Raw genomic sequence first — 26464 nt, 5'->3', positions numbered from 1 at the left:
GGCTTGCACGCTGGCTAATAAGAACACGGTAGCTGAAAATGACGAAAATTACCTCTACACTGCATCTAATGAACGCAGACAGTTTTCAAAAGCTTAAGGTGGGATAGTGGTGGCAGCGGGGGCGGGGTGGGGGTGAGAGGGGGGCATTCACATGCTTGATACTCCTAACCAGCTCTGCTATCTAGTGCTTTAAGTTTACTCTGTGGAGTCTGTATATTATTTCCTCGACAGTTCTTCAATACATGCCCTTTGTTAACCATTATTGGTTTCAAACCTTAAGATGAACATATCCTTCGTTAACGTATTAACGTATCAGAGCAACAGCCTAAGTTATAATGTGTGCAGTGTTGTACAACTTCAGGCAGATTTCGGCCGCTATAGGAATTATATTCCTTGCAGAGGCGGTTCCTTGTTCTTCGTTTAAGCCCCCCTCTTCCCCCTCCCCTTTCAACTCAAAGGTAGAACTAAAAGAGCACGCAATATACTGCCCTATAGGTATATCCCTACTGCGAGTAATGCATCCTGTGGAGCTTCCTTGAAGTTCGTGCTTTACAACAGCACCACTAAATACAGCCGCCGCTGCCGCGAATCGAACTCGTGGTCATACACACAAAAAAAGAAAAAGGAAAAGAAATGCGTTACATAAGAAACGCTGAAAGCAAAATCAGGAATGCATTGTCGGTACTTGCGACCAAATTCTTATGCGACAAAATTTTGTGTAATGACCCCCACCCCAATACTTGTGCGGGCATGGAACATATAGTCCAAGAACGCGCGTGCAATACAAAAGGAGACAATTTATAGAGAAGGAAATATAAAAACAACGAGAAAAAAACACACTTCGAGGAACTCCAGGTTGTCTAAATAACTGGGCACTTTCTCGAGTTCAAGCTAATTTTTGATATTCCTTCGGCTCTTCGCCGCTTGTCAACATCTTTCAATATCCGAGTCGGTGATCGCTGTTGTCTGCTTACTGTAAACTTTTGATTTCCTGGGCGGCAGCCGCCAGTGATAAAGGTGCGAAGGAATGGATCTGAAATCGAATTGCTGCAGAATACGGTCCGAGTACTGCTATATTATTATCCGGTACATTCAGTATTACACACAAGAGCTATAAATACTATTACGTCGTAGTGGCTCAGTGGTTATGGTGCTCGGCTGCTGACCCGAAAGACTCGGGTTCGATCCCGGCCGTGGAGGTCGCATTTAGGTGGAGGCGAAATGCTAGAGGTCCGTGTGCTGTGCGATGTCAGTTCACGTTAAAGAACCCCAGGTGGTCAAAATCATCCGGAGCCCTCCACTGTGCTGTCCCCCATAGTCCATTCTGTTTGGGACGTTAAACCTCATAAACTATAAAATTAGGATTAAAACTGACACAGTACTAGCCATCTCACGCTAAGGCGCCCGTGTGCTGTGCGATGTCAGTGCACGTTAAAGATCCCCAGGTGGTCAAAATTATTCCGGAGCCCTCCACTACGGCACCTCTCTCTTCCTTTCTTCTTTCACTCCCTCCTTTATCCCTTCCCTTACGGCACGGTTCAGGTGTCCAACGATATATGAGACAGATACTGCGCCATTTCCTCCCCCCCCCCCAAAAAAAAAAAACAAAACCAATTATTATTATTATTACTTGCCATCTCTTCGCTCATGTATAAGAAATCAATCGGAAGCTGACTGCACCACTTTAAACTATTATACAGCCTTTTGCCTTTTTGAATGTTGAGACGTGAAAAGTTTCATACTGCAGTAATGAGCGTTCCTCACTCTAGTTTTCTTGCCCGCCTCATCAAGAAACGACGCCTTGACTGCCCCTTCTCACGCTTCCCTTTCAAACGCATGCGCAGCGCTCGCGCGACGAGGTGCCTCCCGCAGCATTTTTCGCCAACTCTTGTCATCCCCAGGTCGCGCGACCGGCCAGCCTTGCGTACAAGGCGCGGTTCCTGTCACTGCGTCAGATTTCAGCGCGGCTTCAGCGCCGTTTCCCCCGACTGTACAGATTAGCCCCCTCTCTCTCTCTGTGTGTGTGCAGGAGAAGGAGCCTTGCACAGCCGGGAGCGCGTCAGTCCTCGCGCAACTTTCATCCCCGCGCCTTCTTTCTTCTTTCCTTCCCGCCTTCGAATGCTGTCTGGCTCGCTGTATGCGACAACTCCGACAGACGTTCGCGTGCGCGCGACTCTGCTGCTTTGGGATGTACGGAACGGCCAGCGTGGCTCCGTACGCGGGTCCGTACGCGGGTCCGTTGGGCACAAGACGTGCCTTACACAGTACTAACATACCGAGGCCCTATACAAGGCTGTTTAAGGGCGTCGCCCCCGCCGTCAAGCATGCTTGGTGCACATCAAACGAGGAACGCGCTTTTTTTTTGTGACGCAAACGTGAGAGTAAAAAGAACGAGAAAGGAAAAAGATGGAAGAATACGCCGTCACTTTCTTCCTCATTTCCTGGGAAAAGCGTCGAGCGCATTGCTCGGAGGGCAGCAGAGTTTAAGGCGGCTGTCAGGTCCGCCATTGAAGAGCAAAGAAATCGAAGGGAGGGTCCGCCTGGGGCGCGATAGAGATGCCGCCTCTTCGGAGGCGCGTCCGAGTCAGTCCTACGCGTGCGGGTGGGATAGCTCACTCCCTTAAAGCAAGAGAGCGCGAGCAAACAGTCGTGGGAGGATTCGTCATTCGACGTCTATATATACGACCGAATAAGCTTCGTCGCTGACATTAGCCTCAGGCACTGCTCTTGTCACAGACGCCTCCCTTCCTATCCCCCTCCCTCGCATTTACTCTCACACGCGCCTGATGTACTGAATTGAACGTTCGTGATCGAATAAGAATCCGAAAGGAAAAGCGAGAAAATCCTTACTGAAGCGTATCATTTAATAATAATAATAATTAGTTTTTGGTGGAAAGGAAATGGCGCAGTATCTGTGTCATATATCGTTGGACACCTGAACTGCGCCGTAAGGGATGGGACAAAGCAGGGAGTGAAAGAAGGAAGAAAGGGGTGCCGTAGTGGAGGGCTCCGGAATAATTTCGACCGCCTGGGGATCTTTAACGTCGCTGACATCGCACAGCACACGGGCGCCTTAGCGTTTTTACTCCATAAAGACGCAGCCACCGCGGTCGGGTTCGAACCCGGGAACTCCGGATCAGTTGCAAAAGCGAAACCATGGTTGGACAGTTGTTTAGGGGAATCCCCCATGGTGGAATAAATTTGTAATAAGGGAGTAATTACTCAATGGCATCCACCCAAGCTCAGCCATACGGCTGCAGAGGAAAGCTATAGTATACATCTTCTACAGAAACTTCGTAGTTAAAGAAAAATTCATCCTGGTCCGGGGTTCGACCCCTGGACCATCGCTTCACCGGAACAGTCGCTCTACCAATTGAGATAATCGGGACGGCAAGCTTATGGTAGGGCGAGAGAGAATTGATCAATAACTCGAAGTGAGAATAGTGTGGGAACAGCAGTTACTCCCTTATTAGAAACCAAGGTTCTTTTAGGCTTTGAGCGCTTCTCATTGTCTCACTGACGAGTGCAGTTTCATGGCTAATTTCTCAAATAAAAGTTGAGTTCGGCGATGTGTGTGCACTGCTTCATAGCGGAGTAAACAATAAGTGGTTTGTTTCGTTTACGCAGAGTCGCGTACGCAGAATCGCGTACGCTATGGCTTGCATAGCGTTTAGCATTTTTACCGAGACGGATGGGCTATTTTACTTGCTAATACAAGTGTTTATATTTCCCTCATGGTACGTATACATATTGATGGCAGACAGGCGGAATAATAAAGAAAACGTGGCTAAAAGAACACACGACAAACTTATGAGAACATTGTAAGTTGTTTATGACCTTTCGTTGAGAACACGTATAGAGCTGCGCTTAGCCTGTATGCTGTACCTGGGGCTACGATGCTTCTAAGCGCTAGCTACTTAAGCCAGCTTTTCATAAACCTACCCATATTCGAGGAGTATAGACGTGGTGTGGTTTAGTAGTGACACTTGTCGCACTGAAAATTAATATTCGTGACTTAATACGATAGCGCTTCAAGACGGGGCTTGTCACAAATGGCGAACACTGCGCGTTTTTAATTTCACTTTATTAATGTATTAGAAGCCTCATGTGGCCAAACATGCGTCGTCGGTCGTAAAATTCGCCAAGTGTCTGGAGGGAGCTGACGTCACCAGACCGGTCATTCTCATTGGCTGGAAAAAAGTGACATCCTTTCTGGAAAACACATCAACAGCTGCAAATGTTATCGCTCCTACAACACATAATGGCATTGGCTGTCCCTGTTTTTTTTTTTGTGACAGCACACGCCAGAGAAAATTCCACAGAAAGCTAAGCGAGCGTTCCACGAACCGACAGACCCCTTTCACTTTCGCCCTGCAAGTTACGGTTGTCCTCAATTCGAGCTTGCTCATATGAGCACTGATAAACCTTTCATATTGATTCTAGTTTATGTTCTCATTGTAGCTAATTTCAATTTCTTGCAATGAGTAATATAACTATCAAAACGAGGGTACGTATACACCAAAATATTTCTGTTAAGGTTATCGCCCCAAAAATCGCTGAGAAAAACGTTACCGGGAAAAGTTATGTCACGGCTTATGAGGGTGTAAAAAGGGATGGTTAGTACATAGCCGCTTGTCGAACAAATCGTTAGTTACGCGTACAGGGAAAGAAATAATACCAAACATTCGTTTTTAATGTCATGTTCCGCGTTACAACTGTTGAAAAGTGGTCATTTAAACAGAACGTTTAAGGACATACGCTATGAGCGAATCACATAGATGATAACCGCAGCACTCTACTTATTTGACGAGCAAGGCGGTGTTCACGGAATCTGCTATGAATAGAAGTCATTTCGGCATAAACTGAGCTCTTTATGGTACAGTGGCTTAATCTAAATAATGCTACGGAAAGGGAAACGAACCACGCATTTTAACACGGCATTGACAGTAGAAAATATGAATACAATCGCTGCTAATGTATTTTACATATTAAAAATAATGTTATATCGCATTTACATTCTTCACAAACCGCGATCAGTTAGTCAACCAGCCGTATTTTCTTTGCAGGGCACAAGTGAAGGATTTTAAAACGATGAGGTGACGCTTATTCGCGGTTTTCTGTCACTGTCGTACATGAATTTGATTAACTTAATTAAGCGACTATGTAATGCGAAGGCAAGATAACCGCTGGTCCTCAAGGGTAACAGAGTGGATTCCAAGAGAAGGTAAGCGTGGCAGAGGCGGCAGAAAATTAGGCGGGCGGATGAGATTAAGAAGTTTGCGGGCATAGGGTGGGCGCATCTAGCAAATGACATGGTTAATTGTAGAGACATGGGAGAGGCCTTTGCCCTGCAGTGGGTGTAGTCAGGCTGATGATGATGATGATGATATCCGCTCTAAGCAAGCGATAACAGTGAGGAAACAGTGCTTAGCGTGAAGACGGCGATTAGATGATACTTCTCTGTCTGCAGAGGCGCTTAAGCTAGCGGAGCAATACCTCAAATCGCACAACTGCGCTGCTTTTGTTACAACGTCACATCATACCCCTGGTTTCCCTACTTAAATAATTTGCAACTTTACGTGAGTGTAACTCGCAGCACCTTCCTGTGGGTGCGACTCCGCTCAGATGTCACTCTAGTTTTGCATAGCATGATTTATTATCATTGAGGCAAGTTCTTGCCAGAAGCTAGCACACTCTTGGTCACGACAAAGTAGCTGAAAAAAGCGAAACAAAACCACGCTTACAATATGAACGAGTAAATTGTCTTCGTGGCGTGTTTGACAGATGTAATTGGCTTAGGAGCATATCCGCCGAGGCCTGGTAAATCCGGACTGCTTCAAATTAAGCCCGAGTCCGGCTGGAGCTGAGGCGGATTTCTTTCCGCATTGACTTCTCAAACGTCATTCACGATTAGGCTTAGCGCACTCGGAGAACGCAGCGCGGAAAAACAGACGGCCGACCCGCAGTGCGGTGGCGCGGCTTGGCTTGGATTACGCCGGCACTCTTCAGACCGGATTACGGAGCCAAAACTGGCAGACGGAGCCAAAAGCGGCGCCCTGTGCACGCGCGCGGTAGTCTGCGTTACAGCTTGGAGACTGAAGGCGGATGACATCCGCGGAGGGAGAGCAGACGAGGCGTCTGCGCCAGTACGGTTATAAGCGTCACCTCAAAAAGATAAATACATGCTGCCTTCTCAAATTTTTGAGCGGCTTGGGGGCTACGTTATCGGAGACGATGCCTGAAACGAGCTGTTGTTTACATGGCACGGTAAAAGGGCACGAAGCCACAGGAAGATTCGCTGTTGTGCCTAAACTAGAGCCTAATATGAGAGCTCTCTCTTCGGCATTCGTATTAGACCGGTTCCTACCGCACGCCAAGCATTTAAAGGGATCAAAGCACGCGTTTTTTCGCGGGTCGAGGAAGGTGTTCACTGGACCAATGCAAAGATTATTGGAACCTGTTCAGATGGCTGCGTACCTAAACAGTTCTTATAGCCCCAGAAGGAATTAATATTGTTCTTTTTTTTATTTTACGCTTATTCGCACAGCCTACGCATCAACGGTGGCATCGTTTTTCAAAATGCCAGCGATTGAGGCTAGTTGGTCGGTCTTACTGAATCCGACTAAGCTAACTTCGACAAATTTGGGTACAGGACAGAGATTTAAAAACAAGACTAGCGCTTACTTTCAACTGTGTATTTTTTTCAGTCACGTAAAAACTTCTTATAGGAAAAAAGAGAGGATTTAAGAAGATTGGTTTAACGCCTTCCATGGCCTGGAATTCACCTGCGAGGTCGCTATCAATTCTTGCCTGCAGTTTCTCGACATCCAAACCTAGTTAAATGTCTCGCATATGAATATAATATACAATACAAGAGGGGAGAAAGGCGCCGTGAAGTTTCATTTCGGACACTCCTAGATCGTGAAAAGAAGTGTAGCAGTGTCGTGTTTGAAACAGTTCGTTAAAAAATCTTTCCCACAGAAAGTCGGGCATGGTCTCGAAATTCAGGTGAAAAGGTAGGAAGCCAGCGGATTCACAAAGCAGTTTATCATAGGAATTCCAGAAAGCTTTCTAAAATAAGCTGAGCAGAAGCAAAGAGCAAAAAAAAAGGAAAAAAAAGATATGGGGCCCAGCTGTTGTGCCATACGTAGCCGATGTACGACATCGGCTGAAAAAGATAGTTAAAGATTAGTATAACCCTGTTGTATTCTCGGCGCCCGTCAAGATGAAAGGGCTCTGAAAAAAGGTAAACTTGCATCATCACCTACACAAGAAAAAAGAAAGAGGGCTTCAAGGACAAGAATTCGTTCCTATACTTCGTGCAAGACGTCATTTACAAGATGCAGTTGGCACGCAAAATAAAACATGCAAAACATACGAGAGAGAGGCAAGCAGATGCCTGAATTATAGGCTGCGTCAGCATGAGCGTGTGTGTTAAGATCATGTATAGCATCCCGACAACCTGGTGGTACATAATACGAAGTGAACCTTCAAAAGTAAAAACACCCAATGTCTGGAAAAACAAGCGCACTCAATTTTTCAAAAATACACAATTAAGATGAAAAATTGGAGCCTTTTTCATGACGCCTGTTGAAGACGATGAATACGTGAGCAGCCCAAGAAAGGATTCTGCTACCTGGATTCAAATAGTCAAGACCGCAAGAACAACAACAAAAATATTCGCATAAATTCGCCTGCGTGATTGTTAGGGGAAATGTCATTGTGTGCTTCTACCTTTTCCCATAAAAAGGCTTTACCTGCTCGAAAAATAAACAGTTGCAAGTAAGCGCTCGTTTTGTTTGTATCCTCTTTCCTCCATCCAAATTTCTCGAAGTTAGCGCTGTCCGATTCAGCATTATTTTTGAGTTTTATAACGCCTCATTTTTCCAGAGTTGAGTAATAAGTTTCAAACTTTTTCTTTTCATCGCTTGAAAGCTTTTCTTGGGTAGTACTGAGCCAGGGCTGAGCTACATTGAAACATAACTCTTTTTCTTGATAATCCATGTTTAGGGGCTTGTTATGTTCGAAAGGCTTCTTGTAACAATATTTGAGTCTGGAATCGAATCTTTCACGCCTTTTCAAGAAAGCCGCTTTGACTTTTCATGCCTTTTTGGGAAACCATGCCCTGCTTTAAGTAGAACCCGGCGTTTCGTTAATTATATTTAAGATCACAACAGCAAATTTCTTAGCCACTGCTGGCGACAGGGTAAGTATGTATTTTTCCAGTCTTTGATATCACTTGCGTGAAGGTGGTCTCAATGTAAATGTGTACGCATGTGCTCTTACATAAAACCATCATTCTTGTACAAAACACATCTGCCACTTTCATCCACTTTCATCTGAAAGAAAATACATACTACAAACAAATACAAATAAGAGATGGCGCCCTGTATGTCGGAATGCAGGGCATACAGCGCTTCCCAATTTGTGCCCGATCAATAAAGATGTAAAAGTCAGTAAAAATGTAAGCACTGCAGGCAACACGGACACTGCACTTATCGCATCCCACTATTAGGTAGATTTTCCTGGGTGAGGGAGGCCGGGGCGGAAAGCTGATTGGAAATCAGTATGAAAGGACTTTGTCTTGCACTAACCGTAGTCAGGCTGTTCATGATGATTAGGATGATAAGAAAATAGCGAGGAAGAAGTCAGTGCATCCTGGGCACTCCTTTTCGTGATCTCAAGCGACACCTAGATTAACGTACTGAGGAACCGCGAAGCCACAAGAAGCACAACGTCTGCAGTTCGTATGTTCATTTATTTTTCACTAAGAAACAAGACTTGCTTGCGGCTGACGCGCTTTAGTTTACATTACATGTGCTAAAGAAGGTGGAAATATTTTAGTATATTTACCAACACCCTACTGAATCAAGAAATATTTTATTTAACCACTGAAAAAATTGTGCAGGTGCAGTACATCTATTCTTAGTGATTTGATCTACGACTAAGCGCGTGTAATTGCATAAATTAGACATGTTGAACAATATGCATTATGCGTAGAAACTCGCACGATTCAATCATAGTTGCTGAAAAACAGCTCTTTACGTTTGGCTTCTATTGTGGAGATGTCTTCAGACCGCATTTATTTTTTCATCAGGGATACTCACCGAAAAAAAAAAAAAGACTTCCTGACACGTTTGGAGCAAGACTTGGTGACAAAATATGTCATATTTGGCCAGCAATGTCTGTCCGCTTTTTTTCAAACTTATTTAAAAATAAATGAAACTTGCTTTTACCCTGGACTGTAAACCGACCATTGACACGTACTGCGCACTAATGCACTTTCTCCTCCCTGTATCCAAAAAAATTGTATTGGTGAGAAAACACGCTGAAAATTGTTACAAAGGCAGAATTTTTCTGTATTTTTTGTGTTGCGTACACGAGGACTACTTGCCAAATGATAGGTTAATTTCGCTTTTGGAGTAGGGGAAATAAACCCAATTTACTATGTGTAACGTCCATTTTAATTTACTGTGTGTAACGTCCACCTTATTATGTGCTGCCCCAACGTAGGAGCCTTGAAAAGTGGATAATACTGTGAGAGTGAGAACAAGAGATGCTTAGAAAATTTCCGTAAGATCATAAAGTGTAGCGTCGTATTCTTGCACAGTTTTAAACGGAGCTGTGAGGAAACTGGAAAAGAGTTTATTGCTTTGATGTTGCGATTATTTCTCAGCGTGTGAGCGACTTGAAGTTTACATTAAGCCCATCTGCGCATTATATGTATCTATTTCTTGGTCTAACGGCCGCATTCCTCTGTTAGAACTTAATAGGCCCCAATTAATGCTATGTTTTGTGGGAAGTGGAAGTAGAGAATGTATAATTATTGAGGCGCACTTTGTAGAACCCTGATATTATTAAATACTCAATTGCTTATTATGACTTTCTGAGCGTTTCCTTCCTGAAGAGATATTTGCATTTCGCTTTGCTCATTAACAAAAAATCCCAATTTTAATGAAAACTAGATACCGTTTTAGCCTCGCGCAGGCGCAAATGGTTAGCCATAAATGCAAGGAATTTTCCACTTGGGCAATCATTTTATCAAATGCCTTTATGCCGATGACATCTATAGAATGCCTACTCAGGAATATACAGAACGTGGTAATGCTCTCATAAGAGTGCTGCCGCGCTGAACAGGATGAAATATGAGGGTTGTACCGAAAGTAATGCAAAAGCTGGCATAAAATCTTTTTACCTGATATACATAATTCAAATTTTATGTGTTGGTAATAAGTCTTCTGCCGCAATAACAATTCGTTTTTTTTTTGCCGGTAGATTATCTAAATTTTGCAGGTAACTAATGGATCTTGATCTTTTTTATTGCATGCAGGGAATGGATTCCAAAAGAGAAACAACGGGCCGTCATGAAGTTTTTTTAGGAAGGAAGGATGTAAGCTATTCGACATCCCCGTGTTTACTGAGATGAAACCACTGACAAGAGCAATGTTCTTAAACGAATTAAGAAGTTTAAATAAGGAATTCCAGCTTTGAAGACACAGCATGCAGTGGGAGAGCATTAACTATGAACACTCAAGCAAATCGTCAGCGAGTAGGCTAATTGAGGCTGGCTGAAATGTATCGCTTGTGAAGGAGTCTATATTGGGTAGCAGCATTGCATAAAAAAAGAAATGCTCTAGAAACGTGCGGAATTCGAACCACGAATGTCAGGTAATAAACAAGCTATATCAAATTTTGCATTACTGTCGGGACAACTTATACCATGCAAGTGAAGATTACCTCTGATAATATAAAGCACATTCATGAAAATATAAAATTTCATAATCTCGAATGCTATTCAATTATAACTCGCGTTGGGCTAGTTGGAGCTTGGTTTTGGTAATAAGAAACCGCAACATAAAACAGATACAAGAAAGGTGTACAGGACGACGCGCTATGTTTACAATGTTTACGGCTATGTTTACAGGACGGTAGGTTTACAATAAAAAAGAACTGAAATAGATGTTGCATGTTGTTTCCTTTGAAACGAAGCTGACATGATGAATGGCGTTTGAAGTGAAGAGATCATAGCGTGACACGAGCAAAATGCTTGGTTGCTTTTACTGCCCTAAAAATTTTGGACACATCACCTGCGTAGCAAATCTACGCTCACAGATGTACAGATGTTTAATTTTTTTAAATTAGATGACGGAAGCATCGACCAGACGGTTGTTCAACATCTCAAATAGGGCCACATTTGGAAAATGCATAAAATTTATCAAAAATTACCTACAAGACAAAGTGGCACTGCACAGTTCATCCAGCATGGAGAAACACAGGAATGCTGGGCAGATGTGGTTTTGTATTTGGCTTGGTTATTTTTGAGCGCAGAATGTGGATTCAGTTGTAACAATGTCACTCTTATCGAGGCAAACCTCCAAAAGTGTGGGATAGTTTCCATACCAGCATAGCGCTGAACTTTCAATTTCATTACATTTGTTCAGAAGGGAACAACGCACTATAGAAATAATTTATTCTGAGCACAGAAGAAAGCATAGCAGGAAAATTACTTATTTCGAGGCAGAAACACACTTTCGGCCCAACACTAGACAAACCAATTAAAAACCGACATTGTAACGGCATTCCGGTGGTGGATTAAACGCTCTTATGTGATCCGCATAGACGGTGGCGCCACTTTTCCTTCTAGGCAATTTCGAGAAACCCTGTGGCGAAAGGGACCAGACTCGCATGCGTGCAGCGCGCTTGGCAGTAGCAGCGTCGTCGACTCGACTGTTCTGCTAAAGCAGACCCCCCCCCCCCCCCCCCCCCTCCCCCTCCACCGCATGTCTGCTCTCAAAGCCGCTACTCCGAATGCATATGCTGTCTGGAACAACGCTGGTCTGGCAGATGCTGCTTGCGTGCGAGATTTTTTAGCGAAAGCACTACTTAACACGGTTCCAACCTAAAATCTTATGTGAAGCCTCGGGGTAACTCAGAGGAGCGTTGCACAAGCTTCTTACAATGGGAGGAAGCGCTCGAATAAGTTCGGAGGACCGTCGTGCCAGCTGTAGCCAATGGGAGGGTCACCATAGCACCCTCAAGGTTCGTTGCTTTTGCACCTTTCAAGCAAGGTTTCCGCACGTATACTCGGTTTAAAACCCTACCGTTTTTCTTTTCAAAACGCTGTAAACGCGCATATACCTCACTTTTGTTTATTTTGGCACTGCTGCCCTGATGGGACTGGGAAGGACAGTCTGGTCGACCTCCCGCGGTATTAATAAAATACTGGAGAGTTGTACTTGTGCCTCGGCTTCAAATGAGTATGAGTGACATGTTTTGACATAAGGAAGCACAGCGCATATCTGCTTGCATGTTAGAACCTTCTGTAAGAGCAAATTTAGACATCCACAGAGAGCACCCAAATCTTACTGGTATGTACTCTTGAATTTGATTGCTTAGGAACCGTTCCCGAGTTCGAACTTGACCGCAGCGGCTGCGTTTTTATGGAGGAAAAACACTAAGGCGCCCGTGTGCTGTGCGATGTCAGTGCATGTTAAAGATCCCCAGGTGGTCGAAATTATTCCGGAGCCCTCCACTACGGTACCTCTTTCTTCCTTTCTTCTTTCACTCCCTCCTTTATCCCTTCCCTTACGGCGCGGTTCAGGTGTCCAACGATATATGAGACAGATACTGCGCCATTTCCTTTCCCCCCAAAAAACCAATTATTATTATTATTATTATTATTATTATTATTATTATTATTATTATTATTATTATTATTGTTATTATTATTATTGGAACAGAATATAAGGGTTCTTGCAGCTGAAAGGGTTGAGGTCATTCTCAATCTGCTTCAGCCGGAACACAGCACCGCAGCCCAACTCTGGAAGCATATAGTTAAATCTTATCAATATTTATTAATTTTTGGCCTCAAGGTACATTTGTACATAAAGGAGAGAGGGGCAAAACATATGCTAATCGCACAAACTCGAACTGAAGATACAGAATATAGAATACAAGTAACGAAACCACTATACAGTAAATGTCAAAGGCAAACATGAAAAAAAAATGCTGACTGTAAATAATTGTCCCGGAAGTGTCAGATAATAGTTCGAATAGAAATAAAAATACATGCATAAGGAAAATAGTTATTGCGCAGAACACACTGTCAATCGTAAGAATAAATTAAAAAGTATTTAAGCTGCGGTTTTAATGTTATTGGTACATGTTATGCTTGTAAGTGATGCGGATAAATTATTCCAAGCTTCTCTAGTTTGAGGAAGGCAATTCTTGGCGGTGGTTAAGGCGAGATGAAATGTAGTGAGGGTGGTTAAATCAAAGAAAACGCGAGTAGTTGTGATAATATATTTTACGAAAAAGACGCCGGCGAGATACTTTTCTGCGAGTGGATAACAGCGAGAGTTAAGGCATGCTTTCATGTTCCTAACATGGGCTGAGAAATTTTGTATTGCCTCTAAGGACTGTTGCGCAAGGAGTAACAATATATGATGCAAATATTGACTTCTGTGTCAAATATTTAGTTTATCCGGCTCATAAAAAATGGCTGGAAACTTGAGAAGTGCGATACAAACCATTTTACTCCAATACTTGTAGTTGCGAAATGTTCATCACTAACTTTATACGGCGTGCGAGTTGCATTTGGCCGCCAAAATAATGTCAGTGTGATTGTTCGCCAGTCTTTCTTTGGTTTCGTTTGATTTTTTCGTAATGTTACAAAAAGGAAAAAGTTGGCTTTCTTTTTTAACTTCAAGACAGCTGCCGAATCTGTCTGAAAAACCTAACCTGTGTCATCCTACATATTCGCTCATCATTTATGTCATAATTTGCATCTAATTGCAAAGCTTCAACTTAAGCTAATTGAAGCTTCTGACGGAAATCGTCTCAGACAACGTAGTTTGAGGCAAACACAATGAATAGCCTCGGCTGTGCAAACAGTATAATTGTTATTTTAGTGCATTGAAATCTAGTGGACTCTTTGAAAGCCATCGCAGCCTATAACGCGAGCTCTTATCGGAAAAACTTATTGCGCGAGTTTTGACCATCTGTTGACTTAGTTACGAAAAGAGGCCGAACTGAACACAAGAATACTTATTTTGTGCGAATAAACGAAGACTTCCTAATTATGCATGGGATGTTGTAGTCGAATACATGAATGCCGATATATGCTTTTATTAAGTTACCTCTTGGGCGGTTCTTGAGTGACTATATGATGAGAGCTGTACACAACTAAGATAACAATTATTATCGCAGCTGCTGCTGCAAGCATGTGGGCTCGAACACAATTGTAAATTAAAAACAAGACATCAATATTCGCAATATATAGAAATTTTAACCTCAATGTCATATTTCAATAAAAACAGCTATCTCGGCTTGAAGAGTGGCGTTTATCAATTTAAATGCTTAAAATTGCTTCGTAAGGGGTCACACACTCGTTTAGTGACTGGTGACAACCTGGTGAAGAGACTACAGCGTTCTGTTTAAAGCCGCTAGTTTCAATCGCTGCCTTTTCGTAGTCAACTGCGGAAGTCGAAGACTGAATAGACTTATTAGTGTGGCACAGTTTTTTAACATGCTGGAGCTCGTTAACGACGACCAAAATATTTACAGCAAGATGCACTCCGTGAGCTAGTTGAGAGCGTTATTCGTGGCTTCATCTGCTATAAAGCGGGGAGGAACCTCAGGTTTCCAATCAACCTTGCTTTACGCACATTTTGCACTAATTTTCTGTCGCTTTTACGCAATTTGAGAAGTTCATATAAATTACTGTAATATGGTCGTCGCGAGACTTGTTTTACTATTGTCAATTCGAGTTTCACTCCCCACAAAATTTCTTCAGAACCCACTTTCGTTCGATCGCAGTTAAAACTTTGTCCGCCATTTTGTTTGTCACGTGACTCAAAGCGCTCAAGAAATACGCAGTGTGGTGAGGTATTCACCTCCTCTGAGCGTTAACGGCGTCGCTAGGGTTTCAAAGTACGCTCACAAAAAAAAGTCTTTTGCTTAAAGTAGGTTCGTAAATGACTTTGGTTCCACCTCTGAAACTTCATGCAGCTAATTTCAATAGTTGAAATTCGGAATCGTAGTTTTAAACAGTTAAACATATTTGTAAAGTCTAACAGAAGTTTTTTCTGAATTTTTTCTACGGATCATTGATACTGTATATTTACATCATGGCATTGAAGCAGTGACCTAACGCAAATATCAATGCTTAACCATGTATTCAGGAGGAGAAAATTCTGCTTCCCGGAAAATATGGCTCGTGTGAGGGGCTTCATTGAACTGGAAGTAGAACCCTCACTCCGAATAATAAGAGAGATTTCGTTTTAATGCGGACAAAATGTGCTAGTCAAAATTACGTGATATAATGACCTTGAATTATTGGCTGCTTTAAATAAATTCCAAGTCCATATTAAAAATGTCTGCCCGAGAATTCATCGATTTTTGGAGCGACAGAACGGAAAAAGCATTTTTGTCTTTTACTCCAACTTTTGCCTGAAGATGAGCAGATATATACGTTTCCAGTATGAGCATATGAACGCGATTGCGTATTGCGCCGAACTTTCGTAAATTTCATGCTCCAACCGCGCCGCAGTGCAACGCACGGGTCGTGAGTCAGGCAGCCTTCAGTCGACGTTGGCAACCGCCGGCCGCATTCAGTCACAAACATTTAGCTCCAGTTTGCGTGCTTCGTTTGAGCAGCCAGTTCTTTTCAGTAATACACGCCCTCGTTTATGCTTTGTACCACGTGGCTGGCCTGTAAACAAAAAAAAAAGATGGTGCATGCCTCCCTCGACGACCTTTTCTTTTGTTTTTTGTATTGCACTTAGTGCTGCACATGCCCTTCACGTTAAAACCAGCTCTGCTAAGTTATCACTGAGTGATGAAAGGAAACAAAGATCTTGTCCCAGCATGCACTGACTTTCCTTCGCCATTAATATTCATCAAGGGGCTCACGGTACCGAGAGGAGGCCCAGTGGTATTGAGGACCAAGTTGTCGGAAAACCAGAACCCTGGCTGATTTCGGAGCCTGAAAGCAAAGCACCTCTTAGAACTTACTATTGCTCGCCGTCTCGGAACCGCTGTCTGTGCCCGCCGGCGAAGCGCATCTCGTACCGGACTGGTAGACCACCGCGGCCGTCGCCCGACGACGTTCATCGATGCACGGAGACTTGTCAAGTCCCAGGATGGCGTCTATCGAGTAGGCGTGCACGAGCCGGCGTTCGGCGCTCTTCGACGCCTGTTCCTTGATGTCCCCGCCAGCGTCGCGCGCAGCCGCCGGCACCTCGTGCAACATGGCCCTCCTGCCAGTGACAGCACCGGTGGCAGCCAGCGCGGTCAGCGAGCAGCTCCCCAGCGCGACTCTCCCGCGGCCGACGCGAAAAAACAGAAACGCACGCGCGCAACCAAGCCCTGTAGTCGTCGTCGATTTTTCACACCGTTCAAAGTCTGCGTGCGGGGCCAAGCGATTTTGCCACCACCGCCGCCACTACAGCCGCTGCTGGACACCCTTCCTTTCCTCTCCCGTATTCGGGAGAGAGACGCGCCGCTCCCAAGGGAAGAGAAGTTGCAAGAAAAAACGGGAAAAGCCCGAGATCAAACGCGCGCATCCGCCAGCGTGCGCTTTCATTGGCTCTCCGTAATTACCCAATCGGGGGCGTCGCGTCACGCATTCGTCTCGCCATTGAGCGGGCGCGGTACGCGTGACGTCACGGAGCATTTGGGGAGAGGGCGCCCCAGCGGTGCAGCTAACAACGGGGGGGGGGGGTGCGCTCTTTTTGCTTGGCAGATGCTTTCCTTTGATCGCGCGCGCTGCGCCGCGGTCGGCGTTGTTGGCGCTCCCTCGGCCGGAGACGGCGTGCGTTCGTCTGTACCAGATGCGCCCAGGGTGCGGCCCGCTGGGCGATCACGTTTTGGCTTTTTGCACGCGCGCGCTCACACTTGGGCTGCGCCGCTTCGCAAGCTTTTCTCTATCGTTAGTTGAGCTCGTTACCAGCTGGGTAATTTTCGCTTTAGTCTTTCTCCGGTAATTTGCTTCTTTTGTTTGCTCGAACTCGGGAGTTGTGTGCAGCGCTCTCGGTTGTTCCGTCAGCGCGCCCCACATGCGCTGTTCCCCGCCGCTTAGCGCTGTTTGATCTGAAGCGCTTCGCCGTCTTCTGGAGAGGGAGTTTAGCGGGGGAAGTGGATAAATCGGACCAAGATTATCTGGACCTCTCTCTCACTCATTTGTTCGCTTTGTTTCTCTTGGCAAGCCGCCTTGTACACCTCGTTCTCTCTTCTCCTCTTCTTTCTCACCCCGGAGGCTTTGTTACTCGCTTTCCGGCGTTTTTCCGTACCACTTTGGAGAGCACACCCCTCTTCTCCGCCCTCTCCCCTCTTTCGCGCCCTTCCTGCTTTCCCAAATGATCCTTTTACGCTTTTGTTTTCTCCCCCGCTGGCGCGTAAGAGCTCCCAAGTTGTTTAGTTTTTTTTTTGGTTTTTGCAGTTTGTGCGTTATTCTCCGAGGACGGTGGTAGATTGTCTGTAAAAGCAAGTGTGTTCGGCCGTTATCGTTTTCTTTTTTTATTGTTGTTTTCTTTTTCCGCGCTTACGGAGTGGCTCGCCGTAGCAGAGGCGAAAACGAGCAGCTTGTTGGCCGGGGGTGACCACACACGCCTCGAAAAAGGTTATCAATTAAACGACCTGCAGGCCACGACAAAATTAATAAGAGCCGCAGGCGCGTGACAGGAGAGACCGTAGTGGCTCTGTGCTGTTGTACACATACCTAGCTGGTACAAACAACGATAGTTCCCCTTGATTTTCTTACGCTGCAATATCCTTAATTAGAGTGGAGGCATGCAAAGTCTATTTTGTAGTTCACGTCGCCTGGGGGGATTATTATGGGGAATAAAGAGAAAAAAAGAAAGCTTATTGAGGGGGACGTGGCGGTCACGTATATAAGTCCTCTTGCGCGACAACAAAAGCCGGATTTATTTTATTCTATGGTGCTTTATCAACACCCAAGTACCGGGCTATGTTTCAGAGCAACCACGTTTGTCTTAATGTCGGACCAATCCTTTGCGCCCTGCTTCTATTTCTCGAGCAGCTGTTCGTTTCCCCTTGAGTGCTTGCTTATATTTTGCGTTGAGACCATATATAAGATATCAAGCCGCCGCGGTGGCTGAGTGGTTACGGCGCTCTACAGCTGGCCCGAAAGACGCTGGTTCGATCCCGGCCGCGGCGGTCGAATTTCGATGGAGGCGAAATTCTAGAGGCCCGTGTGCTATGCGATGTCAGTGCACGTTAAAGAACCCCAGGTGGTCGAAATTTCCGGAGCCCTTCACTACTGCGTCCCTCATAGCCTCAGTCGCTTTGGGACGTTAAACCCTATAAACCAATCCAAACCATATATAAGATATCAAAGCAGACAGTTGTTACTGCGGTAAAGAAACTCAGAAAACTCCTGCGGATATCATGCGGACTTTTAGACGGTGAACGAATTCAGGCAGGAGAAGATGAATGAAAGCACCGACTTAGTCAAGATCCCAAAGTGCGCAGCCGCGAAGCTCGATGGAAACGAGAGCAAACTCAAGAGTCTAAAGGGTGTACTGAGTAAGCCGAGAGGAAGCGCAAACAGCGACAGTGTCTTGAGTTCCTAGCTCTAGAGGTAGAAGTTGACTGAGGATGACGACAAACAACTCATGATGGCGCTACGTGGGCATTTGTTCATTTACCTTGAAGACTCTAAGCTGGCATTACGTAGGGAGGGGGTACAAAACGGAGTATTGCAGATTGTCACACATATATAATTTGCCGCAGCCAATAACCAGCGTACACGAAAAAAAAAAAGCTCTTTGACGATAAACATATCATAAGAAGAAAAAAACTGTTCAGCAGTAAACGGCGTACATGGAAAGAAAGCATTGACAATATTCTATCACAACGACAAAACAATTGTTCTTATGGCAACGTTTCAAAGGCAGTAACCGAGGACGAGTGGTCAGCGATCGTAGTTACCTCTCTGTGCAGGCTGTCCCAGTCTGAAAAGGCAAAAAGGAGTGGTTAGTATTTAAACTTGTTGATGCGCGCACTGATAGCGGTAATTTAAAAGTAGGTCCAAACGTAATAGGTGGTATGCCAGTCAGAGAATAGTTTCGCGGAAGGAAGAGGAAACAGGATATAGTTTATGCACAAAATGTTAGGCACAACGTTATGTTCAGCTGAGGTATTTAGTAGAGTTAGGATACGTTTTCAATAGAGTTATTATCGATGATGTAATTCAGCATGGGGACCTGGCGTTTTGTAGTGAATGCTATTGATTTTGTCTTGTTAGTATCGATATTCATTTACCACCTGGTAAACCGATCTGAGAGAGGATTTAAATCTTACTCTAACATGTCGTGGTCACGAGGAACTCTAATGTAACGTTAAATAACACAGCCATCTGCGAATAGTCTGTTGCGCGATTTGATGTCACGATTTAGACCTATATGTACAGAAGAAAAAGAACCGGCCCAAGTACGGAGCCGTCCGGAACGCCAGACTTGTCTGGTGCCGGAGTGGAGATGCACTTATTAGTTACTTATTCGTTATTAGTTAGGTGGAAAGACACGCCATGATATTGGATGAAACAATATGCCCATGCAGTAGCCTTCATGGAACACAGGTAAGAGAAACCGGCCTATAATTGTCGCATGAATTTTTATTGTCTCAGTTCAAAGCAGAAATGATGTGAGCCTTTTTCAAACCTTTTGGCAAGCCGCCGGTCTGAAGAGACTGGGCAGATAATTTCTTGGATAGTTGTAGCAGGTTTGTTGAGATTCTATTGGGTCCAGGGCTTGAGTTGACACGCAGGCAGTCTAAAGCGCACTCAGCCTAGTGTCATTAAAACAGTGAAGTCTTCAAATGTGCGCTGTGATCAATCAGTCCCTGATATAGAATATTCGTCTCCGAAAACCGAGCAAAGAATTGTATTGAATTGACCTTCCAGAATAAGTGAAGCAAGATATGTCATGCGAGAAGAGGAAAATATGCAGCCCAAAAAACGCATGGACGACAGAAGAAAGACAAACACAAGCACTGACAAGTCTTCCTGCTGTCTTCCGGGCGTTTTTTGCGCTGCATATTTTCCTCTTGTGTGATGAACCAACAAGCCCAAGTTACCACCCATTATCATGTCATCCGAACCCAGACAGGAAAGAACATTGGTGGCGGGGGATTCAGGCTCTTCCAGAACTTCTTCGGACCCGATCGAATCATTTTTGAAATCTTATGATTATAAAGTTTTTTGGCTTCCTTTATTCTTTTATGAAGCAGCGCCACCGCGGTGGCTGAGGGGTTGTTATGGCGCTCGGCTTCTGTCCCGAAAGACGCGGATTTGATCCCTGCCGCGGCGGTCGAATTTTGACGGAAACAAAATTAATTCTAGAGGCCCGTGTACTGTGCGATGTCAGTGCACGTTAAGGAATCCCAGGTGGTCGAAATTTCAGGAGCCCTCCACTACGGCGTCCCTCATAGCCTGGGTCGCTTTGGGATATTAATCAAACCAAACAAAACCAGTCTTTTTTTGAAGCGTAGACAGCGCGCAGTACCAGAGGTCCTGTCGTCACCCGTGTATGTGCTGATGACACGTCTGAATATTCTTGTCTTTTTACGAATACTGCGTTTTATTCTGGTCGTAAACCTCGAAGCACGATGACAACGCGCCGAAGGAAAAGAGTAAGTTTGAAAGTGGCGCCAGGTAGTTGCCTGGACCTTAGTTGGGATTTGTGTGTCTGTGTGTGTGTGTGTGGGGGGGGGGGGGGTTAGAGCTGTCACTCGAGGCGATAGTGCAGGTTCACGTCATGAAATGAGGCCACCCGATCCCTCACAGACCGCAGGTTAGAGTCGCCCACAGCCCGGTTGATGAATCCATGGGCAGAATTGTGGGTTGCCTCATTGCCTGGATTGGAAGAGGGGGCTGGAACCCATTGCAGGGTGATGGGTCGAAGAAGGTGGTTATGGGGCGGAGAAGAGAGGGTGGGGGACAGACTCGGCCTTTCGCTGTTGCGTGCGGCTGTTTTAGAATCGCTGAGGATGAGGTCGGCGTCAGTCGAAGCTATAGCGAATCCTATTTCTGCTTCCTCCGCTATTTCTGGTGGTGTACCGTGGGCACGTGTGCGCCTAATAATATAGAATGTGTTTGACCAATGTAGAAAAAAAGCAAGCATACATCTATAAAATTGTATTTGTTTTGAGATACACTCTCTTATGTCACTACTTTGCCATTTCACGCGCATTGTTTCAATGCTATAGATGTCTTAGCAGGAAAACATATTTCGTCTGGCAACGTTCCATTTTTTACGGTGTAGCGGCAGTGCAGCGGAAACAGCAAATGCTCGTTCTGCCAGTTCCCTTTAGCCCTGCCACTGGGAACTCGGCGTCGCCGAATCCTCCGCAGACGCCCTACTGCGCAAAGGAAGAGTGAGTGGTCGTGCAGTGAAGCACGCGTTCCGGTCAAGGAGCGAAGTAAAGAAGCAAAAAGGTGGCGCTGCGCCTACCTCAAGAAAGCGGCACTAAAAGGCGGGCCTCACTAAGCACTCCTTACTAAGGCGCATTTAAAAATTGACCGAAGGGAAGCGGGCTTTCTAAAGTCTGGCCCTAAGTTGCTGCAGGTAAAGGCTGAAGTACAACGCAAAATCCCCTTTCCCCCTCGCCGCATGCCGCATCATGCCGCACATTACTCACAAAAGAAGAAGAGATGATGCCACTGTGAGTTTGAAAGATTAAGTACGCTATTGGCTGTATTGGGCATCAGAACCATACACCGCATGTTTCAGCGAACACTATCGAAAATTCCACAATATAGGGTGTTGGATATAGAGGGACGTTTATGAGTGTTTAACGTCCCAAAGCGATCCAGGCTATGAGAGACGCCGTAGTGAAGGGTTAAGGAAATTTCGACCACCTGGGGTTCTTTAACGTGCACTGACATCGCACAGTACACGGGCCTCTAACATTTCGCCTCCATCGAAATTCGACCGCCGCGGCCGGGACCGAACCCGCGTCTTTCAGGCCAGCAGCCGAGCGCCATAACCACTCAGCCACCGCGGCGGCTAGAGGGACGTCAGTTACGATAAAAACAGTCCTAATCAGGTATATGAATGAATAAAAAAACTAATTAAATTCTCAGGTATCACAGTCTGGCAGTTAGAGACAATAATGAGTTCGAAGTGACGGCAAAGGCGATTTCGAGGGAAACGCTACGTCCGCTGTTGACACATTACAGTGACTACGGCGCTAAATTCGAACTGCCTGCTGCAATGTACCACGCGTGATGCGCTTCCTTTTGCGTCGTTTAATTGACAAAAAAACAACAACTACGTAGTTCGCAATGACTTTCCTTTTCCTTTTTGCAAGCGGAGAAGCTTGGAAAAGATAATTCAAACCTGCAACATGGACCCGCCGCGGTGGCTCAGTGGTTAGGGCGCTCGACTACTGATCCGGAGTTCCCGGGTTCGAACCCGACCGCGGCGGCTGCGTTTTTATGGAGGAAAAACGATAAGGCGCCCGTGTGCTGTGCGATGTCAGTGCACGTTAAAGATCCCCAGGTGGTCGAAATTATGCCGGAGCCCTCCGCTACGGCACCTATTCTTCCTTTCTTCTTTCACTCCCTCCTTTATCCCTTCCCTTACGGCGCGGTTGTGGTGTCCAAAGATATATGAGACAGATACTACGCCATTTCCTTTCCCCAAAAACCAATTATTATTATTATGCACCGAGCCCCTTCGCTTCTCATGCCCTCAGTTTCGCTTTTGTGGGGAAAGAAGTACCGGATTTGTTCGTGCTACACGGTTTTAGAAAATAGCTTTTTCTTAGCTAAAAAAAAAAGACAACTAAAAGGGCGGTCAGTACCACTTGTAACGCGAAATTCAGTGACAACTGGTGACGTATTTTCATCTCGCGGTATGATGAGGTAAAGAATTTGAGAGCGACATGCGTATATGTATAGTTATACAGCACTGTTTTTACTTTTCCGCACACACTGGTTCTTCGACTAACGTAACTCTTCAGTCTGCCGGTGCAGGCGTACGGCGCCACCGTCGCTGAGGCTCTCTTCGGGCGGCGGGTTTCGCAGCAGCCTCCGCAGAGAGAGCGTGCCACACTTCCTCCACTCTCGCCGCACTAATTCACATTCTTCTAAGTCACTCCAAATTCAGGGAGGAGTTTTGCCAAAAAGCCTCAAGGAGCCCCGAAAATTTCGCATTTCTCGACTTATAGTGAAATGGTGCGTGAACATGTACGAATGTGAAATTCGCATTGACACGGTACACACTATGCGGATGGTTCACGTTGCTCATTGCTACCCTCCGGTTGCGCAGTAATCACTCACTCTATGCACTCCTCCTTCTATGGTAACCGCCCTCCTATTGGTTTCCGTGGCAACCACCTCCTAATTACGCGCCATTACTACTGCTACTACAACGACGCGAAACCCAGGAACCGGACCTACAGCAGCTGTAGCTGTAAAACAGACATTACATCTTTTTCTCCGTGGCCTTGAACACACTATTGGCCCCGACCACCAGACTGTGTCAAATAAAGTTTGATTAGATAATATCTGTTAATTATGTACCTAATGAGAATGATCTTCATAGCAACTATGTCCGTAGCGGCTGAGTTTGTTGCTGAAAAAGATTGAATGTGGAACACCCAACTTCATAAAAATCAAATATTTGCTGAAACACCGGATATATTAGTCTATTAAATTAAAATGCGACCTACTAGTTGAAACTGGAATTAACGGTCAAGTAGGAGTTAAAGTTGAATTGAAAATATCGATTGCGTTCATTTGCAGTCGAAGTATTGCGCATGAAAACCATTTCAGTCAAGCAGTCACATTAAGGTGGTTCTCTGGGCACTGAGGAATTGCTAAATATGAACTGTACGATCAGTCCCAAGACTCTTGACCACGCTCGCAAGCGATCCGCTGGTGCTGCCCATCACTGCGTGACGAGGAACTCCTGATCAAAAGAGCCGTCTCCCAGTCCTTCCTCCAATTCAGGCAGGAGCTTGGAACTCTCCCTGCCCCACACTTCCGTGGCTCAGTTGCTCGAGACCATACCTTTGGCAAAATTAAGAAAAACACCCTCATCACACCAGAAAAACTCTATTTATACTGCTAGTTTTGACTATCCTGCCCTAGTTGCCCTGAACTCTATACCGGTCGGGCACGCTCTCTGTTCTATAGCGCCCTGTCGTCAATCCCATTTCCACCCTCATTCCCAGGCTTCTGCTGACATTCCCGGTTGGCTTCTCCTCGTGAACAGGACAAGCCAGCTAGCTGGAGGGCCAGATTATGAATTAATGTTTCCACTACTACTGCTTGTAATATTAATAATAAAAGTTAAGCTGACGAACACACACAGGCACACGCACGCGCATCCCCCACACACACGCATGGAAGCACGCAAGCACACACACGCACGTACGCGCGCACGCACACGCACACACACTGCACGCATGCACATGCATTCACACGTGCACAGGCACACAGCCCACGTAGCTTTGGGGCGTAAAATTTCACATCTCATACATAAACATGCATACACGCGCGCAAATAAAGAACATCCGCTTCAGGTGGGAACATTAGCAATCAACTCTTACTTTACGATGCGTTGTTTTCCCTTCGTTTCGCGAAATATTCTATCGTCATCTTCCGGCCACGCCGATTAGATGACATTCAAGCAGCAGACGCACAGCATGTCGAACCTAACATGCGACACCAAGAAAACACAAAGAAAAGTGAAGAGGGGGAAGGAGATGGTCAATCAATTCCTGCGCGCCTCAGCGTCGATGTCAAGTGTCGCAGCCCTTTTGGAGAAGAGAGAGGGAGAGAAGAAAGAGAAACTGTTCGAAAGTGTGTCCGCACGTCGCCGTCGACATGTGCACCCTTCACCGAGGAGCGCTGCTTTCTGACCAGTTCAAACAAAAGGCGGGCTGCCGTTCTAATTAGCAAATTGCGTCCAGCCATCCGCGGCGACAGCCGTAAAATCCAGGCCGAGCTCCCCCATCCGAGCTGGGCCTACACGGCCGTATAACGTGCTCGTCACCGCGTGTGCGTCGCTTAATCTCTGCGCGAGTTTACCGGCGGTAATTTCTCCCTCCCTACAAGCACGCACCTCCGCTCCCGACTTCTGGTAACCTCGTTTTTCCCTCCCCGCTCTTGCCCCGCACAACCACGGGCAACGCATAGTGACCGCCGCATGTGTAATACGTGCTCTATATTCCAGTACACGTGGTCCGATAGCTACGGGGTTCATCCGCGTAATCAAGGTGGCTTGCTCCCAGGTGGACTCCCCTTATCCCGCGTCCGGTGGCGGGTCTGATGTTATTAGCGTCCAGGTATAGAGCCTCACGCGTTGCGTGCTGCAGCCCAATACTGCGCCCGGCTCGCGTGAGCGCGTGCTTTGCCCAACACGCGCGCTGAGCCGCCCCGAACGCAGCCGGACCGGACGCCCGCCAACTCTCCACGTGCACACTGACCACAAACCTATGGATGTGCAAACCGTGGTGCGTGCGCAGGATGCTTCCTGCTAATGTAATCTACGAGTGGCGCTTATTGGTGACATAAGTTTTGCACGGTAATAGAGAGTGTTAGCTCAACCTCGTCTTACCTGCGTGTCCATGAGAATTTCATATTTGTTCATGCCACTTCACGATTGGTCGAGAAATGCGAGACCCTTGGGAGTGCTTTTTGGGTGCGGTTTTTGGAGATTTTTGGGGCTTCGTTTGGAGTTTTAGGACTTCTTTGCGCAGTAGTGCACCGTAAGTTTTGATATTAAAGTAAGCTGCTTTCCCCACAGTTCCTATAGAACTTTGCGAACCGAAGCACAGCAGCCGGATAGTATTGTCCTGAAAAGTGACCTAACCCAGCTGGGGACATCCTGTCTTTTTCGTTTTTTTTTATGTTTCAACCGCTGTAAAAATGACGCAATAACAAGACAAGATAAAAAGTATACACTGTCCTTGTCTCTTTTCCTGAACAACTCTTGATTATTTAGGCACCCTTGCTGAAAGCTTATATATGAAATCCGGGAGTCGAGAATCATTCGTATAGTGGTCTGCAGCCGTACGGAGTCGCACAGCTATACGTAATATGACCTCTCGCCTATGACCTCTCGAGGAACTGTAGATTTAAATACGCACTCTACCTGCAGTCCGTCGCTTCCCTTCCACTGGCATGCCTACACAAGGCTCTTCGGCACGGGTTATGAAGAGGTGACACGGGTAAGGAAGAAACCGTATTCCAACTACATAGTTGGAATACGGTTTGTATTGCGGTCTATGTTCGCCTCTGTGGTGAACAAATATTCTTGACAGCATTCTGAGTTATTAGAGAGACGAAGGTGCCTTTGAGATTTCTGAAACTGACGTATTGGCATTAGCGAGAAAGCTTCTTTACTAGCTTGGCAAAAAGCTGGGGTGGTTGGTAAGAAATTATGCTTGAAAAATGTGCCGTAAGTGCATTGGAACGCATGCAGAAGAGCGC

General features: G+C 45.7%; 1 protein-coding gene across 1 annotated transcript in view; it reads right to left on the bottom strand.

Annotated features, from left to right (window-relative positions):
* The window catches only part of LOC144123632 (retinal homeobox protein Rx-like), a 41376-nt gene extending 25005 nt beyond the window's left edge, over positions 1 to 16371 (bottom strand). The window contains exon 1 of the mRNA XM_077656432.1: positions 16015 to 16371. Coding sequence (XP_077512558.1) covers positions 16015 to 16252 — 238 coding nt within the window. The 5' untranslated portion in view covers positions 16253 to 16371. The remainder of the gene's footprint in view (positions 1 to 16014) is intronic.
* Positions 16372 to 26464: the final 10093 nt, after the last annotated feature.

The sequence above is a fragment of the Amblyomma americanum genome, chromosome 3 (assembly GCF_052857255.1).
Source record: "Amblyomma americanum isolate KBUSLIRL-KWMA chromosome 3, ASM5285725v1, whole genome shotgun sequence".
In the NCBI taxonomy this organism is placed as follows: domain Eukaryota; kingdom Metazoa; phylum Arthropoda; class Arachnida; order Ixodida; family Ixodidae; genus Amblyomma; species Amblyomma americanum.
This window is presented reverse-complemented; position numbering and strand designations above follow the sequence as displayed.